This window comes from Mustela putorius, unplaced genomic scaffold, assembly GCF_011764305.1.
Source record: "Mustela putorius furo isolate JIRA1106 unplaced genomic scaffold, ASM1176430v1.1 tig00003871_pilon_pilon_pilon, whole genome shotgun sequence".
Lineage (NCBI taxonomy): Eukaryota > Metazoa > Chordata > Mammalia > Carnivora > Mustelidae > Mustela > Mustela putorius.
Window position 1 is genome coordinate 2964083 of NW_025422023.1, and position 14518 is coordinate 2978600.

Here is a 14518-nt window from a genome sequence, read left to right on the forward strand (position 1 = left end):
GAAGAATGCATAAAAAATATTCTCTAGAAATCAGGATTCATATTTGGAGACTCTTCTAGAAACAAGGATTCACACTCTTCGTCTCTGTTATCAAAGTTTTCATAAAGATCTAGAAATCTTTTATACTTCATTATTTAAACCATAAAGAAGATTAGAGTTACTTAAAGAGATTTAGCATATCTAAATAGTCTAAAATATTTAAATGAAGGAAAAGGGTTTTCCAAATGGACACACACAGACACACACACATATTTATATGAGAGAGAGAGAGAGTGTGTGTGTGTGTGTGTGTGTATGTGTATAAAATTTGGAGCTGAGAACCGCAGTTAAAACCTGAGAAAATTCTTGGCTATAGCAAAGGATAAGTGTCTGATCTCCTGGATGCATGAACTCTTCTCTTTAGCTTCAGTGTCAGATGGAACTGACCTTCTATCCTGGTAACATTTACTTTATTTCTGTATTAGAATGTCCATGATTTAACATTTCTGAGAATTCAGAATCTTTTTTTTTGGAGGGGGGTAAGTAACATTTATTATAAAGTACCAAAAATGCAGTTGTAATTGGCAGCATGGTATAGTGAAAAAATTTTTGATTTGAGTGTTAGTCCAAGATTTAGGTATCTGTTCTACTTACTAGCCTTGGGGAGGACCTTCGGAAAAATTTTTTTCTTCCTTTTTTAAAAATAAAAATTTGTTAATTATTTTTTTTGAATGAGTCATATATTCATATTGTTCAAAATCTAAAGCTTTTGCAATGAAAATTCTTTCTCCTTCCTGTTGTCTCTCAGTCACCTAATTCTCTCCCATATATTGAAACATTATGCAGCTGTATTTTTACAGAGGTATTTTTATGCATGTAAGAGCAAGATATATGTACTTTTGTCTCTTTCTCCTACAAATGATAGATACTAATGCATACTATCTTACATCTTTCTTTTTAAACTTAGTATTTTAAACTTCAGCTTATGTTGGGGATCTTTCTATATAAGTAATAAAAACTTGCTGATTTTAAAAATAGGTACATAATGTTCCATGATATGAATATGTCAAAATATTTTGAACCCATTTCCTATGGATGGTCAGTTAGTGTATTCTTAACAATGCCATAACGGTTTACTTTAAATATAGTCCATTTTATACATGTGTGAGTAGGTCTGTGGGATAAATATCTAAAAATGGAATTGGTAGGTCAGAGGGTCTGTCTGTTCTTCATCTTCAGAAGGGAGCAGACCTTAAAGATGTCAGAGGGCTGGGGTGCCTGGGTAGCTCGGTCAGTGAGGCATCTGACTACTTGGGTCATGATCCTAGGGTCCTGGGGTGGAGTCCTGTGGTGGGCTCTCTCCTTGGTCGGGACCCTGCTTCTCCCCTTTATTCTCCCTCTGTGCTCTCTCTCTCTCTAACAAATAAATTAGATTTAAAAAAAAAAAAAAAAGACGTCAGAGGGCTGTTTGGAGAAAGTGTGTTTTGTGTTCTCAATTAACATTGCTTCTCTTCTGTTCCGCCTGTAGCACATATGGATATATTGGAGGGCCTGGGTTAGTAGAATGCAACTCGACTCTAGCTTTTGAGATGTCATGAATGTCAGCATTGTTTGTATTGCTTTGAATTTGTCTGTGCCCATAAAAACAGAATGAGCCCTTTGGACATTGTTACGTGTCTACCCTTCTCCAGAGGTAGTTTGTGTTTTAGAAACAGAAGCAAATATTTCCAAAATAGATTTTCTTTTCTTCAGTAAGTCTAATTCTTGGGGTGCCTGGGTGGCTCAGTTGGTTAAGTGTCTGCTTTCGGCTCAAGTCATGATCCTAGGGTCCTGGGATGGAGTCCTGCATTGGGCTCCCTGCTCATTGGGAGCCTGCTTCTCCCTTTGCCTCTCCCCCTCCTCATGCTCTCCACCTCTCTCTCTCTGACAAATAAATGAATAATTTAAAAAAAAAAAAAAGTCTAATTCCTCACAACTGCTTTATGTCTTTGACCCATGTTACTCCAAGATTGAAAATGCTATCTTTGATTTTTTTTTAAATCACTAGCACAGTGGAGAGCAGGCACTTTCTTGTCACTCTACTCTTCTGTCTCACTTAACAGTGTGAGTTTTCATGGACTGTTAGAGTCCTTGTTGAGCATAAGAATTTAAGCCGACCATTATTTATTCCAGAGTTAATAAGTTTTCCTTGGGATTCAGAAGATTCATCTTCTTTTATTTTTGACATACGGCCATATCTGAAAAACCATGAGAGTTTTTATTTAAATTTTTTTTTAGTTTGAACTGAATGTTGAGTATTTAGGCACATTGACATTTATACTAGTTTTGAGAGTTTTGTATTTTACCTCTATGGTAGATTAGTTCTTGAATAATAACATTCATTATCTGAGGTGAACCTTGCTACAGGGTGCATGGGAAGATGCATGAGGACAAGAGCCATGTACTACAATACCTGTCACATAATTAATAACAGCTAAATTGGGGCCCCTGGGTGGTTCAGTCAGTTAAACCTCCAGCTCTTGCTTTCGTCTCGGGTCATGATCTCGGGGTCCTAAGTTCAAGCCCCACTTTGGACTCTGTGTCTAGTGAGGCATCTGCTTGAGATTCTTTCCCTCTGCCCTACCCCCCCGCTAACTCTCAAATCTTTAAAAAAAGTAATAGCTAAATCATTGTTATGATTTATATGTATTAACTCATATATTACTCATAGCATCTTCCCCATGAGGTAAATGATAATGTTAATCATTTATACAGCAAAGTAAAACACAGAAGGATATTGCCCAAAGTCACCCCTTTAGTAACAGCTCTGTGCTGTGGACCTGGCCTGGCTCTAGAGTCCATACTCTATGGTATACAGTACCCTTATTTGACCCATGGAGTCTGTAATGTGATATTTTGCTGCTCTTAGGGACTATTGAAATCTAAATGACTGTCAGCTTAGTTCCCTTCTACTCTATTTCTGCCTGCCCCTTCCTTCACACCATACAAACACATCCACACACACCCTGCATAAATGCCCTATGGTCAAACGTTGTTGTAGTTACTAAATTTAGATTGTGCTTTGACTCGCTTTTCTGTCTTCTGGTTCTTTTCTCTGAAGTCAGTGCCTGTTTTTTCGCCACCTTGCCCTGTCTCTTTGTCACTGCCAACAGAGCTTATTACCCTCTAGAATTGTTCTACTTCGTCTTGGAATCTTTCTCCTCCTCACCTGTTACTTATCAGCATTGCATAGGGGCTGTAAACCTATTAGAGCATGCTTCTCTTTTGGCCCAGTGAATTGAGAGTCACTTTTCTCAACTATGTTTATTTGTTCTGGTTGTTAGAGGTCGCTTCTTTATTACTGAGGAAGAGGTTTTTGCAAGCTGCTGTACTCATACATTCTTAAACATTTATTTATTAAGCATCCCTGGGCCAAGTTCTATACAACTCCTAGGAAAACTGAGACTAGTAAATTGTAGCATGATCAGAAGGTTTGGAGTCTGCGGAAGTCTTACACATATCATGAATCTAAAACTCTTCAGTAAATCTTCAGATACATATGTCTTCAGTGAAATGATAATGATACAAACACATCATATTTGTATAAGGGTTTGCAGAGTATAAAGTTTCTATTCATATGCTTCCTTGCTGTAGTCAGTGGTAAAATATCCACCATACACACAATATACATAGACTAATTATATGAAAATTATACATTGTAATATTACATAATTGTATAAAAATTCAGTAGAATTGTTACCTGAATACAGTTTCTTAGTTTATTTCAGAAGGTTTGATTCAAGATATCTTTGTGATCTTAATTATCATTCTTATCCTAACCTATGATTGGATATGAATTTTTTTTTGTATAAAATATATTATATTTTCATTTTTTGGATTCAAAGTTAAGACATTTCAGAAGGACGTATGCATTATTTACTTAGTAGAAATATTTCAGTTATTTTCTAATATGTGAAAACTCTGAATCACGGAAGAGAAATTTAAAAGACTTGTTAACAAGCCTTTAACATGTGCTATTGTCCTTGCAAAATTATTTTAAGCTCTATCTGCTGTCACACACTGAAAGATGCAAGGAAACAATGTGGCTTTGGCTAGAGCTTATCACTTCTCAGAATAACTTTGGTATATTATCTTTAGTGACATTTTAGGCTAGTTGGCCCACTTCAAAATATCCATTACAGAGATACCACAGATTGACTTAAACTTTGATGACTTACAGTTCCATAATTGTCTAATTTTGGAACTCCGAAAGTTTGGAATTCTAAAAACTCTAATTTTAAATTCTACCGGTATCCAATAGCAGTTCTCTATTCTTGAGGGGTAAATGAGAATAGTTCTGATACTTGTAATTAATAATGTTTATTTCTTTTATTAAAAATTATTCATAATATTTTGGCTTCTTATTTGCACAGACATTGTTAGAAAGAAATCTAGAAAAGTAGTGTGTAACTTTTCTTGGAAATACACTCTACCTGAGCTATGAGGTTAATGTTCTTACTGAAGTAAAATAAAATAGATACAGAAAGAACTAAGAGAATGAGAAATGCCAAAATAAGAAAAAAAATAAAAATGTGAACTTAATATGCCAATTTAGAAATTCAAATGAAAGAGTGAACACTCCAGAAGAATTTAGAAAATTTTTAAGAATAAAGCAAGTGGATCACCCTATCATATTCACAGTGTATAGCTAAGGACAGGGCGAAAAGGGTGGTTTGAGACTAAAATGAAAAATCATTTTAGTTTTTCTGGTAGAAAAGATCATTCTCATGTCAGAGTCTTCTATCTAATCTGTCTCCTGCTCAGTTTAACGCAGTATTTTTTTGTTTTTCAGTGAAGCTATTTAATTTATTCACATTTATTTAGTAAACTTACTATGTCCCTGTTTTAAACTCTTCTGCCAAATGCAAAGGATCAAAAAGTTAGTAATCTCAATGAAGACTGCTGAAATTACTGTTTGCAAGGAGCCTTGTAAATGGCTTATTCTAAAAGCAGATCCTAATGAATTTACGAGTGTATAGTCACTCAGAGGGCGACATCCCTTAGATTGTCTAAAATCAAGGCCCTGAAACTGTATTGAATTTAAGAAGCTTGAAGCAGATTACAGGTTTCATCCCCAGAGATTTTGACTGTACAGTTCCATCCCTAATACAGTCTAACCACTGGCTCTTAGTGCTTGTTTATTTCATCACTCCAGGTAAATGTTAAGAAATCTTATTCAGCTGTGTGGTATCCCCTATAGAGTCTTAATCACGCAAGGGATGCTAAAATATGCATAAACATGAGGAGTTAAATCCAGGCAACATGTATAGTTACTAGCCATTCTGTCCTGTATACAGCCCATAAAGAAATAAGTGATAACAACTGATGTCAGCATGGAAAGAAAAGCTCCTGTGTTGCTTCGTATAGTTTTCTCAGAGGAAATTAAAGGAGTAGGAAAAGTTTCCTTTATTTTTGCTTTAGGAAATATGTCATTCATTCCTACAGAAGGACTGGTTGACTTTTTCCCCGTAATACAAACTGATTCTCTCTTATGCGTTAAATAGGCAAAGATACTGCATAATAGAATTTGCGTAGTTGGAGTCAGATTTTGACTCGGCCTAATGAATGTAAAGCCAGTCTAATCACTGTTCTGAGGAGCTACCAAATGCCCAGTTAAGAGTGACCCCAGTTAAGATGACCTGTGGATATGGACATTTGTTTTATTGCAATTGTAAAACAGACACTTAGGTGATTATTATTATTATTATTATTTGTATCATCATGGTTACCTATTTTCAGAATTGAGGAATCTAATCTCCTTTATAAGTCATATATTTCATTTAGTGACAACCATTTCTTGACAGTGTAATATATACTCTGGTATAATTTTAAAACATCCACAAGTTGTCAGGTGGAGTACCTGAAAGATTTGCTTAAGGAAATGTGGGCAACATTCTTGCGGTTGGACAAAATAGGGAGAAAAAGAAAATATTGTGTGAAAGATGTTTTAAAAGCTTGTATTACAAAATGTATTATATCTAAGACTTGGAGTCTTTTTTTTTTTTAATCAAAATAAGAACAGACTAAATTCTAACTAAATATTGTCTATGTAGGAGTCACAAGAGACAATATTAAAATTGACTTATGACTATGCATTATGTGACCTCAATAGAGCATTTGTAGACTAATTGAATGAAAATAGATTTCTCTTAAATCGGGGCACCTGGGTGGCTCAGTGGGTTAAGCCTCTGCCTTCGGCTCAGGTCATAATCTCAGGGTCCTGGGATTGAGCCCCGCATCAGGCTCTCTGCTCAGCGGGGAGCCTGCTTCCACCTCTCTCTCTCTGCCTGCTTGTGATCCCTCTATCTCTGTCAAATAAATAAATAAAATCCTCAAAAAAATAAATAAAATATTTTTAAAAACTCTTAAATATAGGAAAGTTCACTCTAGGTAAAAATCTCATTTTAATGTATAATACTACATAAATTATATAAATATATAAAAGTCAGAATATGAAATTTTCCATAAGGAAAAACAAAAGAAAGACTAGAATCATAGGGAAAGAAAAGATATTTTTCCCTTAAATTTTGCTTTATGAAATAGTGAGATTTGGCTAAGAAATGATTGATCTGGTATCATTCTATAGAAATGGGGGAAGAAGGCTCATCAGGGGGAACATCAGACCACATCTATGACGTGGTCTTAATGGCTTGGAAAGGGCAGTGCAAGATTGGGTGACTTTAGGTCTCCTACTTTGATTAGTATATTTGGAGTAGGTGGAAAGGGGCTAGAAATGTAGTGAGTGTATGTGTGTTGGTAGATATGTACACTTCTTTGGGCTTCCTTCATTTTGTTTTTTGTAAAGATTTTTTTTAAGTAATCTCCACACCCACCTTGGGCTGGAACTCACAACCCCAAGATCAAGGGTTGTATGTGCCAACCACTGAGCCAGCCAGGCGCCCTTGGTTTGTTTTTCAGTAAATCAGTTTCTTATGTGATATTTGAAATTATTAGTCATGCGTTCTTTTAATATGTATTTATCACTAATGTTACTACCTTATTTTGAATAACTAAATGTACTTCTTACATACAACTTTATCAAAATATTTTATGCAAATAACTAAGGAAATTTAAAGGCTTACACAGAAAACTGAGCAGTTCCTTTTTTGGCCCTCCCCTTACCTGGTGTCTTTCATCAGAGGCAAGGCTTATTTCTTACGGTATTTACCTTTGTGTTTCTAAATAATAATCATCTGCTAACTCTTGAATCTTCAGTCTTAGTTTATTTACTGACTTCCTATTATGGTAGGTGAGAAATTTGCTTTATAGCTCTCCTGTCCTTGCCTGCTTGTCAGTATCACCATTTGGGGAAGATTACTTAACAAAAAATTTTAAAATCCATTTTCAGTCTTTTAATTCTTAGAGCAATATAAATGTTATGTGCTGAGTCAAAGTTTGGAAGAATTCTGTGTATTGGGAGTCAGTAGGAGTCAGTAAGAGAGTGTCCCATCGAGAGCACTTACTGGTAACATGAGCCCTGAAGGAGCCTATGAGCCACTACCCCTGTCTCTGCATGGATTCCCTTAGCACACTGAGTCAGGGACCCTGGAGCACTTCTCTCCTCAGCACATTACACAGCTCTCTATGTGTTTTGTTTTTATCTGTGTGTTTGATGTAGAAAGAAGTTTAGCATTTCAGAGTATACGTAGACATAGCACTGGAGGATGAATGGCCTAAGTAAGCTTGTGGGAAATGTGAAGATATTTTCTGAAAATACAGTTTGTAAAAATCTCTTTTCACATTCTTCTTCAGATATTTGTCTATACTGTGCCACAGTACAGATAATCTGTACAGATAATGTCTTTGTAATCACTTTGCTATAAAAGTCTTTGCTAGGAATGAGACACTCATCATCCCTTTATTATTGGCCTTATTATCTTTCTATCATCTTTATACAGTTGTCATCATTTTATTATTGAAGACCAGTTAATTGTTTTTCTTTGTGTCCCTTTTACTGAATACATGCTGTAATCCCCTTTAGAGGCCATCTTCCATCAAGAGATTACAAACTCATTTGAATTTAAGTGGCTTTCAAATTAATGCTGTTTTCCTTTTTGTCAGTTACCCTTTATTTCGAGCACTTTTCTCCATAAGAAAATATTTAGTGGGTACTGTTTCTTCGTAAACCAATTACACATACAATGAAGACCATTTGGAAGATACAGAAAATAAGAAACTCGTGATATCTAGGGAAAACAGACATTCTCATATATATTCTTCTGGTCTGACTGTATATATGCACACAGATTATGCCTCCTTCCAACATACACTACAGGAATACAGAGTTGAACTAGGTGGACATGGTACCTGCCATCATGAAACTGTTACACTAGTTAACCAAGGAGATAGTCAGCATAATAGTATAATTAAATAATTATGTAATTATAATTTTGACAAATGCTTATGGTATAACAGCACAGACAGTTTTAAGGAAGGGAGTAGCATTATCAAATTTGTGAGCAGATTTCATCGCTTTTAAAAAAAATTCTGACATAGTGTATAATAAAATGCCTCTGTAATATGCTATGTCTATACCAAAACCTAGTCTCCAATGTGTGTAAGTTTGTCAAATGTTATTTCTCCTTAGGTGATACATAATTGTGGTTTAGTAGAATTGACTACTGATGTGAATAATTCTTCTGCTTTTAATTTTAGCATGTGTATGTTTTCATCTGAATCTTACTTCAGCTACTACTGAAGTACTAAATTAGTGACATAAACTGCTTATAATGAATTTGCCCATGACAGTACCATATGATGATTACAATGTTAAGTAGATTTATTTTACAAATGCATGGAAATACTTTACAAATTCTAGGCTCTTTTAATTATTAACACAAGTCGTAGGTATAGTGCCCAATAGTTTACATATATTGCTCATTTAATCCTCAGAATAACCCAGTGAGAGAGGTGGTAACCTCTTTTACAGATGAAGAAATTAATTCAGAGAACTTAATTAACTTGTATTGAGTTACTGTTGTGAAGATAGTATTGAGATGTAAGGCTTGGTTCCAAATAAAATTCATGCTTTTAATTTTCCTGGTATTATGCTCTGTCTTTGTATAGGAGGTATGAGTGGGAGGTAGGAGTGGAAAATAGACCCATTTCTTAAATGAGAAAATGGAGGTGTAGAAAAGGCTAAGATTTCAAGTACAGTAGAAAGGAAAATGAAGGAGTTGTTCACCATTTCTTTCTAAACTTCATTGTTCCTATCTATGTATAAAAAAGATTCATCTGTATCAAATTCTATCCTGAAATGTCCTGTGGTGGTAGTATAACATGGCCAGTGGATTGCATTCTGAATTTTCTACCTGTACTTGGACTTCAACTAGAGAAGCTGTGCTTTGAATGAAATGCATTCAAGTATAGCCAAGAGTTATAATACTGACCTACTTTGGGAATAAGAATTTGGGATTTTGCTTTACTTTTATTCTAGGTGAGATCATAAATCACTGCTCTATTATATTTTTCTGCAAATGGAGTGTCAGGGTCCCTTTTTTCTGGTAATAATAATACAATGAGAATTAAGTTATGTAAGTATATATTGATCTTGAAGAATGTTCTTAATAAAACCATGTGTTTGGTTTCTGTAAGTGGTTATGATGAAATTTTTTGTCTAAAGCATTTCAGCTGTAACAATATTTGAGTCTATGTGTAGATACTCATGCTTGGTATTTTTGGTAAACTAAAGAAAATAAATTTATATTATACAATGAGGGTTTGTAATTAGACTAGTAGGAAATTTTGGTAGTTTGACATAGACCAAGGTATTATTTGTCTATCAGGAAACCTGAAAATTGAAAGACTTTATTAATGATTTTAATGTTGATATGATATAAAGCCAGTTTAGATGACCTATTAAGATCTGTGGAATTCTTTGATTTCTCAAGACTTTACTAAGGATGTCAAATTTCAGACACTGGCCTAGTTTTCTTAGTATCCGGTTTTATTAGGCATAGACTACAGCAGATATTTAGGTTGCAGCAAACATTTTTGGTGACTCTGAAATGGAAAATTGTAATTATCTGAATCAGACCTTCTATTAGTGCTATTTTTACAAGGCTGCTCTACCTCTACAAATGTTCCTTCTAAATAACTGGTTTCTTATAGCCATACTCATCAATATTGCAGCACATTTAACTGCTGGTCTCTTTCTTCAGAAGACACATAATTCAACAAGAAGAGTAGTGAGTCATGCCACATCTTGTTTCATAGGAACACCAAAGCATAAGCATATGTCAGTGTTTGCTTTGGGGTAGGTTTCCCTAGAAAACAGGAGATCGGTGAGATGCTAAATTGCAATTTTATGTGACAGACAGCTAAAAACAAGGCCATGTGTGAAAGCAGCCAAACTCTTAGATGTTGTGCACGTCAAAACGGGAATAAAAATTACAGTGCAAGTTTAATTTCCTTAAATGTGGATCTCACCATTAATTGAGGTATGCAGCTCACCCACAGCCTTGGGTGTGGCCCATGAACATAGCTGCTAACTCTGATCTATAATTTTTATATTTTATTGCCATGTATGACTGGGTTTTTGGATTGTAACCACTGATGTAAATGAGAGAGAAGGAAACACATTGGCCATACCATAACTTACCTGTTTTTGGCTTTGGCTTTTTGCATCGTAACTTTTTTGTTGTTGTTGCTTACAGTACTTTAGTACTTGGCAGTACTTTCGGAGAAAGTTTCATTGTGCTGGATTTCTTCTTGTGGATTGGAAACAGAGCTTGTTCTCTGGACAGTCTGCGATAGTTTCTTATCAATATAGGCTCCCTTGCCAGTGAACTGTGATGGTTTCGGAGGCATCTGAAATACACACTATCCCCCAAACGTTACCTCTGAGGGCAGGTACACATAATTGCGTGCTGTGGTGAGCCTCGGTGTTGTCCTTGTACCTTGGGTTCTGTGAAGTGCCTGAAGGGGAATTTAGAAAAGGAGAGTCATCGACTTTAACTCAGTAATTCAATACTTTCTCCTTCATCTAGCTTTTCAGAAACAAAGGTAGCCATCCCCTCGCCTGGGATTGTTGCTAGGTAAAAGAACTGTTCAGAAGACAAGTAGACTTGTCTTCATTTCAAGCTGGGGATTTAGGGCTGATTCTATATATTGTGAGTGATTTGGAACACAGTTATCTTTCCCATTTCCCATTATCCCCAGTACTCCCTCTTTCTTTATGGTAGCCAAGAACTGACATTTTCTGAAATTAAACTGATGAGTTGTCTTTCACAAAACTATATTGAGTTTAATGTTAGATTCTTCTCTCATAAAAGCCTGAATCCTGGAAGAAGATTATAGTTGTCATTTATGTTCAGTTTCCTGTCATGGGGGGTAATAAATACCATAGCTGATACTATAATAGTGTCTGTTTATTTGGCAAGTACTATTTTGAGCACCTTACGGACATTTATTTTGTCATTTATTTTTCACAGTAACCCCCTATAAGATAGATAAATATTTTTACTATTCTTAATCTTAGAAATGAGGAAGTGGAGAGTTTAAGTACCATACACACTTAGTTAGACAGCTGTTAAATTAAGAGCTAGGATTAGAATCTGGGCAATCTGCTTTAACTCTGTGAGGTAGTGGACATTCTAGGGACTACACTACTTACCAAAGTGCCTAAGCTAATTTAGATGAATTTTAAAGATTTACCAATGGTTTACTTGTCTTTAAGGTCAATATTAGTGTTGGATTTAGTCTGTTCTGAGTCTCTTATCGGTAATGATACATTCCTAGAGGGATAAAATAATTAGCTAATACAGATATATATTCATAATATCTATGAATAAGGTCACTGTATTATACAGACTGTGTTAGAGAGCTTTTCACCCTGTAACAATGAATGATACAGCTCTTGTGTGAACATCACCACCAGGTAGCCCATTCCAGTTAGACAACTCTAATTAAGCCTTTTAATTAAAATCTTACTGTTGGTATTCAGCTAGAACATTTTTAGAAAAGTGGCCAATAGAGTTAAATATCAGAATAGTTATGGAAGAAGAGAATCATTGTTAATTTAAAAGGAATCAGGAACTTTGGTGCCAAAGCTATACAAGTACTTTTATATTTACTGTAAATAGTTTTGTTTTGTATTTTTCTTAAGGTCACAGTATAGAGCACATTGTGTGTTTTTCTGTGGACTGATTCCGATCCTTTGTGAGGTCTCAGTTCCTACTGTGAATCTAATAAAAAGAGAAAGTAAATACGATAGGAATCATCGATTCCTGTTCTCTAGAGATCTTTTCGGGAGTGCTTAGCACCAAGGAGAGGGAGATAGCAGATTTGAGGATGTGTTTTTCTCTCATTAAAGAGCCTAATATAGTTCAGATTATTTGTGTTAAGAGTTAGTACTTGCTGGAGAATGTCATTGTTGGTACAGTACATATGGCAACATAGGGTCAGCATTTCTGTTCTTCTCAGTGATTATAATTCTGTCAAAAGCAAATTTAGTGAGATTGAACTTTACAGATATGCCCTGGCTAAAGTTCCATGTTAATTATTGTTATTATTTTGTTTGTTTATTTTGCTCCTTTGAGCATATTATCGAATGCAGTGTTTTTTAGAAGTTAAAACTAGTTTAATATTATTTTATGAATGATTTGCTTCAATTCAGTGAGCCACTATTTGTGTGACCACTATTAACTAACCATTGTGTTTATTATATAACCTGTCAAACTTGCAGACCTTTGTTCTCTGCCTTTGAGGAAAGATTAGTGTTTCTCAAACAAAAGCTTATTATGCATTTAGTATTTTGAGTCAGGACCAGCATTTCCTTGCCCTCCCTTCTTTGTTTTGTAAATGAAATGCTCTAGAACAGAATATATTTTAATGAATTGCACATAAAAGTTTGTGTCTTATTGGTTCATATTTGGACCAGGTAGGTCATGCTATAAAATATATTTCTGACTCTATATTGTGATAAAATGTTTTACACTGATGGTCTACACTATTTTATACACTCTTGGCAGTACCTGGACACTGGTGCCAGTTTTGACTGTTTGTTCCTGGTCTACAACGAAATAAGTACTGAAATTGAGAATAAGCATTTAGAAATTTTTGAAGCAGTTTAACATTTGATCAGGGGATTTGTCCTATGGAGAGGTGTAGACCAGTTTGGGTGTTACTGAACTGACACGATGAATCAATGTACGTTACGAGTTGTGTGCTGTTTTGAAGCAGTATTCAAGGATCATTTCCTGATGTATTAGATTTGACCAGTGGTGGAGGGAATTAATTCTCTCAGGACAATAAGCTTACCTTTTGGTAAAATAGGTAGACTGTGTTGCTAATTTGCTACAGTTTCAGATTTTCTTCCTTTCATAACAGAGGTCTTAGGGTGGATAATATAATTTATAAGGTTTTATGTCATCTCTTTGTTTTAAAAAAAGTAACACTTTGTTAACATTAGGAAGCTTTGGAAATCTAATGTGTCCTAAATTTCACAAAATCTATTAAATTATTAATAAAAATACAAGCACTTTACAAAGAAAATTTAGTGTCTATAAATAAAGTTTCTTAATAAAGGAAAAATGGAATGCATTTTGGTCCTTTCTATGTGATGGTACATTGTGATTATTATGTGTTAATTGCAAATAATAAAAGAACATAATGAACACATTTATTTATTTATTTATTTTTTATTTCATTTTTACATGCCTAGCATGGAGCCCAGTGTGGGCTTGAACTCATGACTTTGAGATCAAGACCTGAGCTGAGATCGAGAGACAGACATTTAACTGACTGAGCCACCTGAGTGCCCCCAAATGAACAAATGTTTAAATGTTTGTTGGCTTTAAATTTTCCCTTTTTAGATTTGGATATTATTATCATATTAAATATTTTTAACTAATTTAATGAGATTCAGTGATGAGGATATTGGACAAGATTCTACAGTGAACTGATAAATGTGGAATTGGGGTCTCATCTTAAAGTAATTAAATAAGGATAAACTTGACCTATGACTAAAATAACCACTTTTGATCATTAATTTTTAAGTTCCTGGACTCTGAGTAACTACTTCCAGATTTTTAAAAGACCTAAGCAGACTCTAGATTATTTTTTGAGGGTTAAATAAATGGAAAAACCTAAGTTGAGATTATAAGGAATGAAAAGTTTTCATTCCTGTGCCCTCCACAAGACAGCAGACTGACTTTGTTTTCCTAATAAGGCTGTGCTAAATACTGTAATGCTTGTCCTTTTGAATTTTATTGAAATAGCTAAAAATACCCACTTTACAAAAAAAAAAAAGCTTATAGTTTCATGTGTTTAGCCTAGACAGAAATAGAAAAACGAGCTATATCTGGAAAAAGTTAGTGACAAAATGATGCCTCCAGTATTAGTATAGGACAGAGAACATATAAATGTGAACTTAAAAGAGCATTATCTTACAGTTGGATTGTATGAAGAACACATTAGGTATTTTGCTATCTTCCATTTGTATTTTGTTTATCTCGATATATTTAAGATTTGGGGCAAGTTTCAGTCTCCCTTTCTTCCC

General features: G+C 34.7%; 1 protein-coding gene across 15 annotated transcripts in view; it reads left to right on the forward strand.

The window, feature by feature from the left end:
• Positions 1 to 14518, forward strand: part of PDLIM5 (PDZ and LIM domain 5) — a 202542-nt gene that overhangs the window by 86991 nt on the left and 101033 nt on the right. For 2 of the 15 annotated variants that reach the window (XM_004756048.3, XM_013058029.2), the window contains exon 1: positions 341 to 437. The exons of 12 other annotated variants lie outside the window; for them this stretch is intronic. In XM_004756048.3, the coding sequence (XP_004756105.1) occupies positions 382 to 437 (56 nt within the window). In that variant the 5' untranslated portion in view covers positions 341 to 381. Of the gene's footprint in view, positions 1 to 337; positions 438 to 14518 lie in introns of those variants that run through there. One more of the 15 variants, XM_013058026.2, reaches the window with a different exon arrangement.